General features: G+C 42.6%; 1 protein-coding gene across 1 annotated transcript; it reads left to right on the plus strand.

Moving 5' to 3' along the window:
• Nucleotides 1–3479: 3479 nt before the first annotated feature.
• LOC116985442 (NADPH oxidase organizer 1-like) lies at nt 3480–14530 on the plus strand. Its single transcript, XM_033040232.1, has 8 exons — nt 3480–3642; nt 4525–4605; nt 5541–5616; nt 7143–7323; nt 7701–7903; nt 9183–9293; nt 11152–11281; nt 13358–14530. Exons 1-8 carry the CDS (start codon nt 3580–3582, stop codon nt 14007–14009), a joined length of 1497 nt encoding a protein of 498 aa, XP_032896123.1. The 5' UTR covers nt 3480–3579; the 3' UTR covers nt 14010–14530.
• Nucleotides 14531–18867: the final 4337 nt, after the last annotated feature.

An 18867-nucleotide genomic window follows, 5' to 3' on the forward strand; every position in this document is an offset into this window, starting at 1 on the left:
TGTGGCAACCTGCTTCCACCGCCCTCTGAGGCAGAGAATTCCACACTCACAACTCTCTGTGAGAAAAAGTGTTTTCTCGTCTCCGTTCTAAATGGCTTACACTGTGGCCCCTGGTTCTGGACTCCCCCAACATCGAGACCCTTCTTCGCACTGAAAATAGGGTGTTTGAATTTCAGTTTATTGAAAACGGTATCTGTCAACTTGCAGGAATAACCGCTCAACTGATGACTGACAGAACGTTAAAATCTCCATCTCAACAGAATATCAAGATTATTCAGCTCAAATTGATGACTCACTTGTGGCCCAAGGGAAAGGAAAGTTTTGCTAACCTGAAGATAAGACTTAAGAGAAAATAGCCAGGAGGAACTAAGTTGTTCACTTCTGGAAAATGCCAAGTGCAGCAGCTTTATATCAAGTGAGGAGGAGATTCACTGCGATGGATGTTTGTGTAAATTATGTTGTGTCTTGGTTCTTTTTCTTGTGTGTATAACTGCAGAAACCAAATTTCGTTTGAACCTCAAGAGGTTCAAATGATAACAAATAAATTGTACTGTATTGTATTCATTAATTTAGAAGCATTTAACATTGCACCAAGTCCTAGGTACAAAACATACTGAAAATTTCAATGATGACAATACACGAAGAAAAAATTAAATTGTCCTTTTTATTATCACTGATATTAAAATGAGCAGTTAGCGTTTATAGTGTGAAAACCAATGTTTTACGCAATGGTGTTCATCAAGATATCACCTTTAAAAAAGATGGAAACTTTATTGTAAATTTGTGGTCTGAAAGTATAAAATTGGAATTGCCATTTTTGAAGCAACATCAGGGGTCATGGGGAGAAGGCAGGAGAATGGGGTTGAAGGGGAGAGTTAGATCAGCCATGATTGATTGCCGGAGTAGACTTGATGGGCTGAATGGCCTAATTCATAGACATATTCTGTTGTGCTGCTGCAAGAATTTCATTGTTCTTATCTGGGACTATTAGACAATGAAACATTATTGGCTCTTTAATTCTGCTCCCATCACTTCTGAACTTATTTTCCCCAGAGAGGAAAGGAACTCATGAATTATATGGCTTACAGCTCCCAATGCCTGGTATTAAGCATCAAAGTTAGGACCAATTGCAAATCAGTTCATATGCAGAGAGTTTACAGCACATCCTGAAGACTGCAGCCTTTCGGAAGACTTGACAAAGCGTCATTTCATTTTGAGAGACTTTGATATATTTTTGATGCGAAGTTGGTTTGGTTTCACTTTTTCCACAATTGTCTTTTCCATCTGATCCCCAGCATCCTCGTCTTCCTCCGAGCCACTCGTATGTTCTAACTGTGGCTCCAAATTCTCTTTGAAGAACTCCCCAGCTGCATGGAGACGCATCTGTTTGTTGCAACTTCCTTCGCCTGATGCAATGGAGTCGCTATCGTAACCTTCACTTTCTTCAGACTCGCTGTCGTTGATTTTTTGTGTAATCATCGCACTTTTGTTCCAAGGAGCTGTTCTGTCCATTGGCGTTGATGGCTCTATCTCCATTTCTTCAGTCTGTAGGTCAGGATCACTAAACGAATCGTAGACGGAAGTATGTAAAATGATGTGGGGTATAGATAGGGTACACACACCACATATACCACACACACTACACACACCACCCATACACACACACACACACCACCCACACACACACACACACACTACACAGACAGACACCCACACAAACACCCACACAGACACACACACACACACACACACACACACACACACACACACACACACCACCCACACACAACCACACACACACACACACACACACCACCCACACACACACACACACACCACCCACACACAACCACACACACACCCCCACACACACACACACACCACCCACACACACACACCCACACACCACACACACACCCACACACACACACACCCACACACCACACACACACCCACACACACACAACCACACACCACACACACACACACACCACACACACCCACACCACACACACTACACAGACAGACACCCACACAGACAGACACCCACACAGACAGACACCCACACAGACAGACACCCACACAGACAGACACCCACACAGACAGACACCCACACAGACAGACACCCACACAGACAGACACCCAGACAGACAGACACCCAGACAGACAGACAGACAGACAGACAGACAGACAGTCAGACACAGACAGACAGACAGACAGACAGACAGACAGACAGACAGACAGGGTGGAGAGTGGTGAGGCAGATACAACAGCAGTATTTAAGAGATTTTTGGACAGGCACACATAAACGCAGAGATTGGAGGGATATGGATTATGTCAATCAATCAATCAAGCACTTTATTCATCCCCGAGGGGCAATTTAAAGGGGGCATTACAGTAGCTTTTTAAAAAAAAGAAAGGGACACAATCAACGAAGAGACAAACAATTCAAAGCTACTCTCTGCACCAACCGGTCGACCGCACGAGCAGTGACCCGGCAAGGATTGGGTTGTCAGCAGCGATACAATAATAAAGAACACACAAAAATGTAACACAAACATCCACCACAGCATTCATCACTGTGGTGGAAGGCACAAAAATTTGGCCAGTCCTCCTCCATTTCCCCCCCGCGGACAGGACCAAGGTGCAGAGTTAAGTATATATATATTATGGGTGTGGAATTTATATATATATGTGTGCGTGTGTATATGCGTATATAATATATAATATAATATAATAAGCCATCTCTGTGTGAAAAAGTGCTTCCTCATATCCATTCTAAATGGCTTACCCCTTATTCTTAAACTGTGGCCCCTGGTTCTGGACTCCCCGAACATTGGGAACATGTTTCCTGTCTCTAGCGTGTCCAAACCCCTGAATATGTTTTCAATATGGACCAAACGCAGGCAGGTGGGACTAGTGTAGATGGGACATATTGACCGGTGTGGGCTCGTTTGGGCCGAATGGCCTGTTTTCACTCTCTATGTGTAAGAAAGAACAGCAGATGCCGGTTTAAATCGAAATGCCGGAGTAACTCAGCGGGACAGGCAGCATCTCTGGAGAAAAGGAATGGGCGACGTTTCGGGTCGAGACTGAAGAAGGGTCTCCTTCCCGCTGAGTTACTCCAGGTGTGTGTGTGTGTGTGTGTGTGTGTGTGTGTGTGTGTGTGTGTGTGTGAGTGTGTGTGTGTGTGTGTGTGTGTGTGTGTGTGTGTGTGTGTGTCCGTCCACACTCTATGACTGACTGTAGAATTCTAAGCGGAAATGAACAACATACCCGGAATATTATGATGCGAGCCGTTTGCCCAAGTTACATCAACGGTGGAATTCCCAGCAGGCTAACGTGGAATGTGTTTTTCACTATGTGCCCGCAGCGGCGGGAGCGGCTCTGCAAGTTCATCTCTGGCTGAGACCGAGAATGTTGTGTACAGAAGCGTCACTGGCGAGCGGACGGACAGGTGGGGCGGGCAGGTCCTATAAAAACAACGCGCTCATCACTTTAGCGAGCAGAGAGAGACTCAGGTACACTGCGCTCCACTTCACAGCTCTGCGGAAAGACAGCAAAACACAGCCAGCGAAAATGAACCCGAGATATCTACTCAACGTCCGGATTATTGGATTAATGCAACACAAAAAGCAAAAGGTAAACTATTCTACTGGTAGACAAAAGTGCTGGTGAAACTCAGCGGGTGAGGCAGCATCTATAGAGCGAAGGAAATCAGTCTGAAGAAGGGTGTTGACCCGAAACGTTGCCTATTTCCTTCGTTCCATAGATGCTGAGTTTCTCCAGCATTTTTGTCTACCTTCGATTTTCCAGCATCTGCAGTTCCATCTTACTGTTTTACTGTTATTTATAAGCATTTTTAATGTTTACAAATATAATATATTATAATATTTTGCTTAGATGTTATATATATTACATTTATAAGCAATATATATTATGTATGTGTGTGTGTATATATATAGATGTCACATAAGCAATATATTATATGTGTGTATTTTTTTTAACATTTATGAGCAATATATATTATAATTTATTATGTGTGTGTATATATATATATATTTACATTTATAATCAATATATATTATGTATATAGATATATATTTACATTTATAAGCATTATATATATATATCAGATTCAGATTCAGTCTTTATTATCATTGTGCAGTGTACAGTACAGAGACAACTAAATGCAGTTAGCATCTCACCCAGAAGAGCGAACATAGAATAATGGAACAGTAAAATATATATATGTAGCAGTACAGGGGGGGGGGGGTGACCAAGGTGCAGAGTTAAGTATATATATATTATGGGTGTGGAATTTATATATATATGTGTGTGTATATGTGTATATAATATATAATATAATATAATATATAATAAATATATATAATTTATAAGCCATTGTATTTCCCGTACTCTATTATCTAAGTACCAAATAACATTCTGTTCTATGTTATTTCATGTTTTGATGTTGGTGTTTTTATTTAATCTGTAACATGCCTTTTTGTTTTTAACTGACAGACCTACCTTACTTCAGTTCTATGGTCGGATAAAAATGATGTTCTCGTTTACAGAACGTTTGAAGAGTTTAAGAAATTCCACGTAAGTTTCCCGAAACCAGATAACATTTAGGTGGGCGGGAAGGAACTGCAGATGCTGGTTTATAACCGAAGATAAACGCAAAACGCTGGAGTAGTCTCTCAGGCTGAAGGGGGGTCCCGGCCCGAAACGGCATCTATTCCTTCTCTCCAGAGATGCTGCCTGACCTGTTGAGTTACTCCAGCGTTTTTGTGTCTAACTTTTAATTAGTTGTGCAAAATGTATTTAACGACTGAGTAGAGATCCAGGCAATTTGCACCGTGCGACGCGCATTTACCTATTGGTGCCAACGTCAATTTGTGGAAATATCAACTTGTGTTTAAATCCAGAGATTGGCACAGAGTGCTGGAGTAACTCAGCGGGCCGGGCAGCATCTGTGGAGAAAAAAGGGTGGGTGACGTTTCGGGCCGGGACCATTTCTTCAGACTGAGTTACTCCAGCACTTTGTGCCTATCTTCGGTATATACTGTCATCTGCAGTTCCTTTCGACACACTGTTCAAATCCACGTTATTTCTGCGGAAAGGAGGAACTGCAAACGTTGGTTTTCAACGAAAAAGACACAAAGTGCTGGAGTAACTCAGCGGGTCAGGCAGCATCTCTGGAGAACGTGGATATTTGACGTTACAGGTCGAGACCCTTCTTCAGTCTGAAAGGTCCCGGCCATAAATGTCACCTATCCATGTTCTCCAGCGATGCTGCCTGACCCGCTGAGTTACACTAGGACTTTGTGTCTACTTTTTCCTGTTATTTATATTTTGCAAAAATATTTTTACGTAAAAATCCATGTAAATTCTACTGTGCAACATATATTTTCCCATTGATGTGAATATCCATGTTATTTCTATTGTGTAACATGTATCCACATTTATATGAGTGCCCGTGTTATTTAAACTGTGCAAAGTGTATTTACCGATTTTTACTTTTGTTTGAATGGCAGAAAAAAGTAGAAAAGTACTTCCCGTTGGAAGCCGGACGCATTAAGAAGTCTAATCGAGTATTACCCAAATTCGAAGGTAAGATCAAAAAAACTTGTTTATAAAAAATAAAAAAAATCCATAAGATAATCCATTATAGAAACATATAAAATTATAGATGCAGGAAAAATGTTCCCAATGTTGGGCGAGTCCAGAACCAGGGGCCACAGTCTTAGAATAAAGGGGAGGTCATTTAAGACTGAGGTGAGAAAAAACGTTTTCACCCAGAGAGTTGTGAATTTATGGAATTCCCTGCCACAGAGGGCAGTGGAGGCCAAGTCACTGGATGGATTTAAGAGAGAGTTAGATAGAGCTCTAGGGGCTAGTGGAGTCAAGGGATATGGGGAGAAGGCAGGCACGGGTTATTGATAGGTGGACGATCAGCCATGATCACAATGAATGGCAGTGCTGGCTCGAAGGGCCGAATGGCCTCCTCCTGCACCTATTTTCTATGTTTCTATGTTTCTATGGCACAGCGGTAGAGCTGCTGCCTCACAGCGCCAGAGACCCCGGTTCCACCCTGACTTCAGGTGCTGTCTATGTGCAGTTTGCATGTTTTCCCAGTGCCCGCGTGGGTTTCCTCCGGGTGCTCTGGTCTCCTCCTGCATCTCAAAGACGTGTGGATTTGTAGGTTATTTAAGAAGGAACTGCAGATGCTGGAAAATCGAAGGTAGACAAAAAAAATCCTGGAGAAACTCAGCTGGTGAGGCAGCATCCATGGAGCGAAGGAAATAGGCAACGTTTTGGGTCGAAACGTTGCCTATTTCCTTCGCTCCGTGGATGCTGCCTCATCAGTTGAGTTTCTCCAGCAATTTTGTGTCTATCTTGGATTTGCAGGTTAATTGGCCATCTGTAAATTACTCCTAATATGAAGGGAGTGCATGAGAAAGCGCGACAACTTAGAACTAGTGTGATGGATAGTCCACGTGGTTTCAGTGGGCTGAAGGGCCTGTTTCCATGCTGTATCCCTAAACTAACTAAACAATGGAATTTGCGTTGTGTGGGAAGGAACTGCAGATGCGGGTTTACACCGAAGCTGGATGCAAAAAGCTGGAGTAACTCAACGGGTCAGACAGCATCTGTAGTTGGATCCTTGACCAGACTTTGCTGGCTTTACCTTGCACTAAACGTTATTCCCTTATCGTGTAAATGGCTCGATTGAAATCGTGTATTGTCTTTCTGTTGACTGGATAGCCCGCAACAAAAAGCTTTTCACTGTACCTCGGTACACGTGACAATAAACTAAACTAGGAAAGAAATAATAGGCGATAGACACAAAATGCTGGAGTAACTCAGCGGGGCAGGCAGCATCTCTGGAGGGAAGGAATGGGTGACGTTTCGGGTCGAGACCCTTCTTCAGACAAAAGAAAAAAGACTAGTCAATCGTAATTCTTGAGATAAAGGTCAAGTGCTTTGCGTTACTTTTGAGACAAGTCACAGTTGTGAAATGAACGTGAATGTGTTCAGTAATGACGCCTGAGCCAAGTATCAGCTAAGTGCACTCGCTGTCTGTTGGGGTTCAGATTTTAAGCTCGGAATGTGAAATATCTCATTTGGCCTTGCAGACGTTTCCCTGAAGGAGAGAAGACATTCTAAAGTGAGCAAGTCAATGCTGAGAATGGCAATGCTGGAGAATTATTGTTCGGAGTTGCTGCGATCCTCCGTCACGATCGCCACAGATGAAGGCGTAATGCAATTCTTCCTGCCGACCGACAAGGACTTGACCCCGTCCACACCCAAGGACAGGTACGTACGACCCAAACGTTTGGAGTATTGCACGCTGTTACAAGTTCATTCCAAGAGTTCTCCCGAGTTTGCCCTGATTCGAACTCGGACATTTACAGTAATGGCCACTCGTCGGTACTCGTCGGTACTCGGGGCTCTCGTGGACATTTTTCATCCTGTTAGCGAGTCTTCCCGAGTACCTGCCGTTAGCGCTAAGAGACATCCCCGAGCTCCGACGTACCCGCTACGTTCATTCTCCGTGCTTACCACGAGTTTGATATATTTTTTTAAACTCGGGAGAGCTCTTGGAATGAACTCACACCGTGGGACAGGGCTACAAAACGGGCGTTTTGCCTGGTTCCGTGGATGGATGCCTTTCAATATTTTTCTCCATGTAGTGTCATCATCATGCCGTCTGCATTCGGGAGAAAGAAAAGTACGTGGAGACGCACAGATGGCAGCGGTCTCCAAAACATCACACAGCCGGTGGCCCTCGAATACTACAAATGCATTGCCACTTACGAAGGGAAAGACACCAAGAACAAGCCCTTCAAGGTGATGGAGAGCGAAACCGTTGATGTCATTAACAAGAACACATCAGGTACGTTTTTGAAACCAACAGATCTGCTCCCCTCCTGATTAAATATTACTGATTGTATGCTGTCTCGTCACCTTCCCCCGGGGTCAAGGAAAGAGCGTTCACATCGCGGCCCTGTTTCCACCAATCTTCCCACCACCACGCACAAGAAGCAACAAGACAGACACCATTGTATGCAGATGCCAACAAATGTCTTCAGCTCTGGCTGAACAACTTCTAATCTTGTGTGTGGACTCGATACAAAATAAGTGTTTCCTTCCCCCTCAGCTAACAATGAACCATTCTACATTTCCCTATCACCATCTGCTTTGATCTGTTGTTTTCACACCTTACCCGTCCATATCTCTAGACTCCCTCTCCCCTGACTTCAGTCTGAAGAAGGGTCTCGACGCGAAATGTCACCAAAGTTTCCTTCTCTCCAGAGATGCTGCCTGTCCCGCTGAGTTACTCCAGCATTTTGTGTCTATCTTCGGGGGTAAACCAGCATCTGCAGTTCCTTCCGACACTGTCAGAACTTTCTCCCCAGGGTGGAAATGTTCAACACTAGAGGGCATAGCTGAAGGTGAGAGGAGGGAAGTTTAATGGGGATGTGCAGGGGCAAGTTAGTTTCAGAGAGTGGTGGGAGTCTGGAACACATTGCCCTGCGATTGAGCTTGTCATGTGTACACACACACACACATACAGTGAGGTGTAATGGAAAAACTTGCTAGCAGCAACATCACGGCCACATTGACCCAGACAAATAAACACAAATTATACATGTTACACATCATTTTCTGCACATTTCTAAAAAAAAAAAAACTGATATATATATACCAACAAGGCAGACAAGAGATAGACACAAAATGCTGGAGTAACTCGGCGGGTCAGGCAGCATCTCTGGAGTAAATGGATAGGTGACATTTTGGGTCAGCAGTTAATGCTGTAAGTTTGATCAGAATAAACAAACTATGGAAATATTCAGCAGGTCAGGCAGCGCTTGCGGAGAGAAACGGAGTCAATGTTTTAGGTCAGTGGCCATTCATCAGAGTCTGAAGAAGGGTCTCGACCTGAAACGTTGCATATACCTTTTCTCCAGAGATGCTGCCTGACCCACTGAGTTACTCCAGCTCCTTGTGTCCATCCCACGAACTCTGTTTCTCCCTCTGCGGATACTCGATCTCCCGAGCGTTTTCAGCACCTTGCGTTTAATTCCACACCTCCAGCATTTGGTGGTTTTGGATGGGAATACATATTTGATATGGACGCTGACCAAGACTCTTTGCTCTCACTGTTTCTTTAGGCTGGTGGCTTGTGGAGAATGAAAGGAAGCAGGTCGCCTGGTTTCCAGCTCCGTATCTCAGGAAGTCTCTCACTTCTACCCTGTCTAGAACATCTGATACCGAAATCAATGGTAAGTTGAATATGTCCAAGCTCCATCTTAAATCACAGTATCGCACACAAAGTATAATTCTCAGAGCGGCAAAATTAGGGATAAAATTAGCAGTGGTAAAGGACTGAATACACATAATGTGACGGCAAGTTCCTAAAGGGCCTGTCCCACTGTACGAGGTAATTCAAGAGTTCTCCCGAGTTTCCCCTGATTCGAACTCGGAGAATTACAGTAATAGCCGTTCGTAGGTACTCGGGACTCTCGTGGACATTTTTCACAGTGCTGAGAAAACTTTGCGAGTTACCGCGTTTCCCGAGTACCTGCCGTTAGCGTTACGAGCCGCTACGAGACATCCACGCGCTCCGACGTAGCCGCTACGTACATTCTACGTACTTACCACGAGTTTGATTTTTTTTAAACTCGGGAGAGCTCTTCAATTACCTCGTACAGTGGGACAGGCCCTTAACTTTCCACTGTCCAACTTTTAATTGCTATTACTACTCGTGAATATCCGAGTGAAAGAATTTACACAGTCGCTGATAGTAAAAACAAAATCTTCCAGTCATTATTTCCAGTCCTTTATTATTGGTCCTTTATTGAAGTAGTAATACAGATAACAGATGAATATATCCAATTCTCTTCATTCTTATACAAGCTGTAACTTTTCGTTACTAACTGTGTTGTGTGGTAAGAACTGTTGCCTCTTCAATCCCCGAGGCTAATCTGATCTGACCTCTCCCTGTGGCTTCGTTCACCTCCTCAGATGTAGACACGCTAATCTACGTATCAAAATCGCTCCCCCAAGCAGACAAAAAAATACAGCTAGAAATATCTATACAAAATACTATAATATACTAACAGTTACTAACTTAAGCATGAATGGCTCCTACACATGATTAATATGCAATCTCGGCAGCATAATGTCAGGGTTTGGACACGCTAGAGGCAGGAAACATGTTCCCGATGTTGGGGGAGTCCAGAACCAGGAGCCACAGTTTAAGAATAAGGGGTAAGCCATTTAGAACGGTGACGAGGAAACACTTTTTCACACAGAGTTGTGAGTCTGCAAAATTTTCTGCCTCAGAGGGCGATGGAGGCCGGTTCTCTGGATACTTTCAAGAGCGAGCTAGATAGGGCTCTTAAAGATATCGGAGTCAGGGCGTATGGAGAAGGCAGGAACGGGGTATTGATTGGGGATGATCAGCCATGATCACATTGAATGGTGGTGCTGGCTCCAAGGGCCGAATGGCCTACTCCTGCACCTATTGTCTGTTAAACCTTGTGAACATTTCTAATTCAGACTGAATTTACCAAATAACTTTTTACATTGTTTTCCATATTTTAAAGATGTTATCTTTAAAGCACTTGGATTGTCTGAAACCTCTTTAATTTCTAATTCAGTATATACTAGACAACATTTTACATTGTTTTGCATATTTCAAAGATGTTATCATTTAAAGCACTTGGATAGATTGATACACACTTTAATCTCCTCTCCTCAATCATCTCTTGTTTATATTTTCCAATACTAGCCACTGTCTTTGGGCTATGAAAGTAGGAAAATTATTCAATTCCAATCTTCTGTTTAAAAGCTGTATTCAAACAACAAGAAAACGCAAGAACGAGAAACATTTTTTATGAATGCATTTTGCAAAGTTAAACCACGTTCATTTCTGTGGGACTCTCAATATCGATCACGTTCTGGCAAAGTGTCTTAAAGTTACCAGTTTTCTTTTCCTGTCACCTTTTTATAAGTGAAATTCAGGAAAGCTTGTTTTCTTGTTCTTATTTTAAAGCAGATTAAATAATTTTGTATTAGATTTCAATTCGTCATTGAGTAATATTGAATATAATTTTGGTCCATTTTTCTATCCTCTAGTTTCCTCTTTAGAGTCGCAGTATTACGCTGCCAAAGACTATCAAGCAACAGATGATGATGAACTATCACTGCAAGTTGGAATCATGGTTGAAGTCTTGAGAAAATCCATTGATGGGTGGTGGCTAGCCAGGTTAGTTCTAGTTTATCGTTAAACAATTGTTCTTGAGGAATAGTGTCTGGTAATAAATGGTGAATTACATCTAATTTACAACCCATTTGAATGTTTTTTATTTTTTTTGTGAAAATGATTTATTCAATGACACAAGTGATTGTGTATCTGTCAGAAAGTATTATATCTTAGTAACTAAACTGAATAGGGTTATGATAAACGTATTTGAGTTTTTTTTATAATGGCATCCAAATGTAGCTAAAGTCTTTGAATTTGCGTGAAAGATATATCTTCTAGATGCGCTGGGATGCATCCTCGGTGATGTGACCTGGGGTCATCGGGTGTTTCGGGTCTCACAACATCAGACACTATCTTGCTCAGGTGACCCAGCCGGGGTTGATCAAGCCCTGACTTGCGGCCCGGCAGCAACCGCCCACGAATCAGCCCTCTTAATCCAACGCCACCTAGTGGCTTTCTCTGCGGCTTCGCTTGCGGATTGAATGGCCCTCTTCTTTGCCAGCCCCGTGATGCCCAACTGATTGAGGACTTTGCATAGTGAGCGCCCTGCAAAGCCTACAGCCCACCTCTATGGGCTCATAGTATGTCTTCCAGCCTCTGTCCTGGCACATCTCCACCCATTTAAATTTGTATCACCGTAGAATAGCATTTTAAGAACATAGAACAGTTAACATTCCCGCCCTTTGGCTCACAATGTCAGCGTGGAACATGATGCTGAGCCCAACTCTTATCTGCTTTCTACTAATCCATATCACTCCATTCCCTGCATGTCCGTGTGCCTATCCAAAAGTCTCTTAAATGCCACTATCGTATCTGCTTCAACTACGATCCCTGGCAGCACGTTCCAGGCACCCACCTGTAAAATAAAACTGGCCCCGCACATCTCCTTTAAACTTTGCCCCTCGTAGAAACATAGAAAATAGGTGCAGGAGTAGGCCATTCGGCCCTTCGAGCCAGCACCGCCATTCAATATGATCATGGCTGATCATCCAAAATCAGTACCCCGTTCCTGCGTTCTCCCCATTTCCCTTGATTCCGTTAGCCCTAAGAGCTAAATTCTCTCTTGAAAACATCCAGTGAATTGGCCTCCACTGCCTTCTGTGGCAGAGAATTCCACAGATTCACAACTCTCTGGGTGAGAAAGTTTTTCCTCATCTCAGTCCTAAATGGCCAACCCCTTATTGTTAAACCGTGACCCCTGGTTCTGTACTCCCTCCCCTCCCCTCCCCCCCCCCCTCCCCCCCCCCCCCCCCCCAACATCGGGAACATTTTTCCTGCATCTAGCCTGTCCAATCCCTGAAGAATTTTATATGTTTCTTTAAGATAACCTCTCATCCTTCGAAATTCCAGTGAATATAAGCCCTGTCGATCCATTCTTTCATCATATGACAGTTACCTTGGCTGTGCCCACTGGTTGATTTTCTAATCTCGAGAAAAATGTTTGTGCCGTCTAGCTATGCCTCTCGTAATTTAAAAAATACATTTATCTTTGTCTCATTTGGAATATCTGAAAGTGCTTCATAGTCAATGCTTTAAAACTGTAGTACCTATTGATCATAGAGAGGTGTATAAATTCATGAAGGGAATTGATAGCGTGACTGCACAAGGTAGAGAAATTAAAAAAAACCAGAGGAATATGTTTAAGGTGAGGGGGAGAAAGATTTAATTGGAACCTGAGGGGCTACTTTTTCACTCGGAGTGTGGTTGGTTATATGAAATGAACTGCCAAAGGAGGTAGTTAAGGCAGGTACTATCACAAAATTTAAGACATTTGGACAGGTACATATGAAAGATTTGGAGGGATATGGACCAAATGCAGGCAAATGGGACTATGTAACATGGGGCATCTTGGTTGGCATGGACCAGTTGGGCTGAAGGGCCTGTTTCCATGCTGTATCACTCTTAGTCTATTTACAGTATCAAACTTCAATCTTAAGAGCAACTTCATGATGTCAAGTTCTAGCTAAATGGGAAGCTACATCAGAGCTTTTGGGTGCTAAGAGAAATTCTAAATGTACTTTATTTAATATCAGTAACTAAGAGGGCTAACGTTAGTGATTTTTTTAATTGATTCGACAGCTACAATGGAGAATGCGGATACGTCCCGTCAGTCTATCTCCAGCCCTACAGAAACCCACATTCAAAATTCCAGCTCCTCAACAACAGCTCCAGCCCAAACCTCGCCCGTCCAGTCAAGGATGCACATCATCGATTGAGCAACGTAGATCAGACCAACCATAACGATTATTCATCTACCAAGCCGACCAGAAAACAATTGGAGAGGCAACGATCTAAATCTGTCAACTGTTTGTCTGACGAGAACCGGTCTCAAATGGAGTCTCCGTTTTTCCACTTGAACCAGACGGCGAGTCTGAGTGACGATGCTAGTAGTTCCACTGTAAGCTCGGCCAAGTCGAGTTCATCAGTGGACAGCTGCTCGGATGGCTTAAACACCTCCCAAGGCTCTGATGGGGTGTTTGAGAGGAATGACTTTCTGTCCCCTCCTCAAAGCGCGTCCAAAAATCTAAACTCTTCCTTCGAGAAACAGATGGAATTGAGTCCCGACCCTGAGATTTCCCCGGGTGAGAACATTTCGGAAGCAAATCTGGTGCCCAAGATACCTCCCAGGCCACAGCGAGATGAATTATTGACGAGATGTACGACCTTGACCAAGAACATGGTTTTGAAATCTCACAATTATTTTGGCTTTAAACATTCTGAAATGTTTTAGCGTGGCTTAGTTTGCCCTGAAAAAAAGCTCATTGAGAATACCAGTGGGAAAGTAAATTGTTTTTATTCAAACAATATTTAACCTCAACAGTATGCAGAACCTGCAGTTTTTGTTTATGCATTAGAAAACAAAATGGTGGTGATATTTTTTCCACCATTATCTTACTGGCTTGAAAATTTGTTATAGTTGGTGTCCAATTTTTATTCAAAGGAGTTAATATTTCAGTCCTTGAATTGAGTTCTCAAAGAATTGCCATATTGTTTGGCAAAGTTTTTCAAATGCATTGCAGTCTTTATCTTGAATAGTGGTGTTAAAAATACTAGTGTAATTTCATTGAATATTATTGGTATGTATCTCTAGAAAGTCACAATGAATTGAACAAAGAAATGAATTTCAGTATATTGATCGCAAATACTACATGCAAATAATTGTAAATTATTTCATTAATGCAGAGATTTAGACAGTATTAGTTATTAAGTTAATTCTGATATTAATCTGAGATGTCGTGATTAAAATTTGAGGGGGGGGGGGGGGGTAGCTAGTGTGTGAAGAAAAACAATACTGAAATATATACCTGTACATTATGTTGAATTAACTGATGAATTACAATTTGAATATATTGTATTTTCCACAATGGAATAAGTTCTGTTTTATTACCTGTCACCTGCTTATATTAAGACTTAACTGTAGCGAATAAGTGTTTCCTAGCGAATGCTATCCCCTACTTTTAGGTACTGGTGTTCCAGTTTAGTTGCTTTTTATCGTTGTCAATATTTGAAAATAACGATGTACTTTGTATTGTCAAAATTGAATAAACTTTTAGACGTATCCACTCTATGTTAAAACATTTCATTTATTTATTGCGTGAATGAATTTGTGTTGTGTTTATCTTGGAGAAGCAGAATGATACTTTATGTGCCCCCAAAAAAAGTGCACGTCTTTGGAATTTGGGAGGAAATCCCGCGGTCACATGGAGAACGTGGACTCAGTAGTCAGCACCCTCAGTCGGGATCGAATCCGGTGTAAGGCAGCAGCTGTACCACTGTGCTGCCCGCTCTGCCAATGTGCATCATGTTTACTTCTTGACCGATGCGCCCATGCTCACTTCCCTGGCTATGAATCTCAATCGTGGAGTGTATTGCATTCTAATAGTGTTTGACTACCGCTGGTCACTGGTGCACTGGGGTGGGAGATTGCAACCTTCACGTGGTCCACCCTGTTTCGACAAATGCAATCAACCCGACGTGCACAAACAAATAGATGTAGTGTTTTGTCGACAACTTTAGGCTGTGCACGCCATATGCAAGAAGACTTGAGCACGCCGAAAGGCCCTTCGACCCACCAAGTCCATGCCAACTAGTGATCCCCGCACACTAACACTACCCTACACACACACTAAATAAAATTTACAATTTTACCAACGCCAATAAACATGAGATTTGGAAGCCTCTAAAATTGAAATTGGCCTGGGCCTCAGTTCATCCATGAGAGGCCCTGGTCGCAGGGAGAACGTACAAACTCTGTACAGACAGCACCCGTAGTCAGGATCGAACCCGGGTCTCTGGCGCTGTGAGGCACCAACTCTACTGCTGCGCCACTGTGCCGCTTCTTTGGGGCTTTTTGTTATTTTATAAATTTAAAAATGTGCTGATTAAATAAATCCATTTAATTCATATATACACTTGGTTCCAGTCTGAAAATCCATTCGCTGTTAAGTCTTTTGCCTGTGACTTACCCAATGCACAATCTATACTTCCTGGCAGACAGCACAGATTACAAGCCTATTATGTGGCACCTCGTCAAATACCATTCAGATTGGGGATGATCAGCCAGGATCACAGTGAATGGCGGTGCTGGCTCGAAGGGCCGAATGGCCTACTCCTGCACCTATTGTCTATTAATTATTAGTTACCACATCAACCACATTTCCATCATTAATTCGCTCCATTACTCCATCAAAAGTCACGTTAATTAACCATGATTGCCTTTTCACAAATCAATGTCGATTTTCTCCAATAGCTGCATACTTGTCTCGGTTTTTGCAAATCCTGTCTCTGACTATTGTTTACAGAAAATAAGTTCCAGGAGCAGAATTAGGCTATTTGGCCCATCAAGTCCACTCTGCCATTCAATCATGGCTGATCTATATTTTCCTCTCAACCCCATTCTCCTGCTTTCTCCCTGACACTAATATTAATCAAGAATCTGTTCATCTCCCCCTTAAAAATATTAATTGACTTCACCTCCACAACTTTGAGGCAATGAATTCCACAGATTCACCACCATCTGACTAAAGAAATTCCTCATCTCCCTCCTAAATGTACTTCCTTTCATCCTGAGGCTATGGCCTCTGATCCAAGACTCTCCCATTAGTGGAAACATCCTCTCCACATCCACTCTATCCTGGCCTTTCAGAATTCAGTAAGTTTCAATGGGGATGCCCCCTCAACCTTTTAAACTGCAGCGAGCATAGGCCTAGTGCCGTCAAATCATATATTAAGCTGCTCTGAACCCTCTCCAATGCCAGCACATCCTTCCTCAGAGATGGGGGCCCAAAGTGCTCACAATACTCCAAATGCAGTCTGGCCAGTGCCTTATAAAGCCTCAGCATCACATCCCTGGTTTTATAGTCTAGTCTGTACATTGGCACTATCCTACGCAATAGGGACACCGACAATATACCTTTTTTTTTTACCGAAGCCAATTAACCTACAAACCTGCACGTCTTTAGAATGTGGGACGAAACCGGAGCACCTGGAGGAAACCCACGTGGTCACAGCGAGAATGTACAAACAGCACACTTAGTCAGGATCTAACCCAATCTACCGCTGTAAGGCAGCAGCTCTACCGCTGAGCCACCGAGCTGCCCAATTAATTAATCAAAAGGTACATTTCCATCGTTAGTGCAAGTCTCATTTCTTCTGTACAGACAAAAATGTTAAACATATCTAGCAAGCTAAAACAATAAATTAACAGATTGAGCAAGTTATGTGCAAATTATCTGCCACCTACATAGAGGTCTAAGTGACTCAGCCCATTGCTTTATTGACACGGTCAGCTCAGGAATAGATTTTATTGTTTAGACCGAGCTAAAGATAACAGCCAAATGACAAAGAGAGTATTTTCAAAAATGAAACATTAACCAAGTGAAGTCTTATCATTGTCGTGATCTCAACTTAAAAGTATGCATTCAACCGAGTCAGCTTTGTGACATTATTTGTGGCTGAATGGTTACTTTTGACGGTTACTGAGTACTACTACTACTACTACTTAATTCCAAGAAAAAGTCACACTTGCAGAGCAGAAAAACGGCAAAATATCTTTAATTTCTATTCATCTGGGATCATCCTCCATTATTGTTTCGTACAATTGGCATCCACATGTCTTCCTGGGGGCAACTTGATGCAAGCCAATTGATGTTAAAGCACCAAAGATAGGCACAGAGTGCTGGGGTAACTCAGTGGGTCAGGCAGCAATTCTGGAGACAAAGGATGGGTGATGTTTTGGATCGGGACAATAGACAATAGGTGCAGGAGTAGGCCATTCGGCCCTTCGAGCCAGCACCGCCATTCAATGTGATCATGGCTGATCATCCCCAATCAGTACCCCGTTCCTGCCTTTTCCCCATATCTTAAGAGCCCTATCCGGCTCTCTCTTGAAAGCATCCAGAGAAACATAGAAAATAGGCGCAGGAGTAGGCCATTCGGCCCTTCGAGCCTGCACCGCCATTCAATATGATCATGGCTGATCATTCAACTCAGTATCCTGTACCTGCCTTCTCTCCATACCCCCTGAACCCTTTAGCCACAAGGGCCACATCTAACACCCTCTTAAATATAGCCAATGAACTGGCCTCAACTACATTCTGTGGCAACCTGCTTCCACCGCCCTCTGAGGCAGAGAATTCCACACTCACAACTCTCTGTGAGAAAAAGTGTTTTCTCGTCTCCGTTCTAAATGGCTTACACTGTGGCCCCTGGTTCTGGACTCCCCCAACATCGGGACCCTTCTTCGCACTGAAAATAGGGTGTTTGAATTTCAGTTTATTGAAAACGGTATCTGTCAACTTGCAGGAATAACCGCTCAACTGATTACTGACAGAACGTTAAAATCTCCATCTCAACAGAATATCAAGATTATTCAGCTCAAATTGATGACTCACTTGTGGCCCAAGGGAAAGGAAAGTTTTGCTAACCTGAAGATAAGACTTAAGAGAAAATAGCCAGGAGGAACTAAGTTGTTCACTTCTGGAAAATGCCAAGTGCAGCAGCTTTATATCAAGTGAGGAGGAGATTCACTGCGATGGATGTTTGTGTAAATTATGTTGTGTCTTGGTTCTTTTTCTTGTGTGTATAACTGCAGAAACCAAATTTTGTTTGAACCTCAAGAGGTTCAAATGATAACAAATAAATTGTATTGTATTGTATTCATTATTTTAGAAGCATTTAACATTGCACCAAGTCCTAGGTACAAAACATACTGAAAATTTCAATGACAATACACGAAGAAAAAATTAAATTGTCCTTTTTATTATCACTAATATTAAAATGAGCAGTTAGCGTTTATAGTGTGAAAACCAATGTTTTACGCAATGGTGTTCATCAAGATATCACCTTTAAAAAAGTGTTTAGCAAGATGGAAACTTTATTGTAAATTTGTGGTCTGAAAGTATAAAATTGGAATTGCCATTTTTAAAGCAACATCAGGGGTCATGGGGAGAAGGCAGGAGAATGGGGTTGAAGGGGAGAGTTAGATCAGCCATGATTGATTGCCGGAGTAGACTTGATGGGCTGAATGGCCTAATTCATAGACATATTCTGTTGTGCTGCTGCAAGAATTCCATTGTTCTTATCTGGGA

The sequence above is a fragment of the Amblyraja radiata genome, chromosome 22, assembly GCF_010909765.2.
Source record: "Amblyraja radiata isolate CabotCenter1 chromosome 22, sAmbRad1.1.pri, whole genome shotgun sequence".
In the NCBI taxonomy this organism is placed as follows: Eukaryota; Metazoa; Chordata; class Chondrichthyes; order Rajiformes; family Rajidae; genus Amblyraja; species Amblyraja radiata.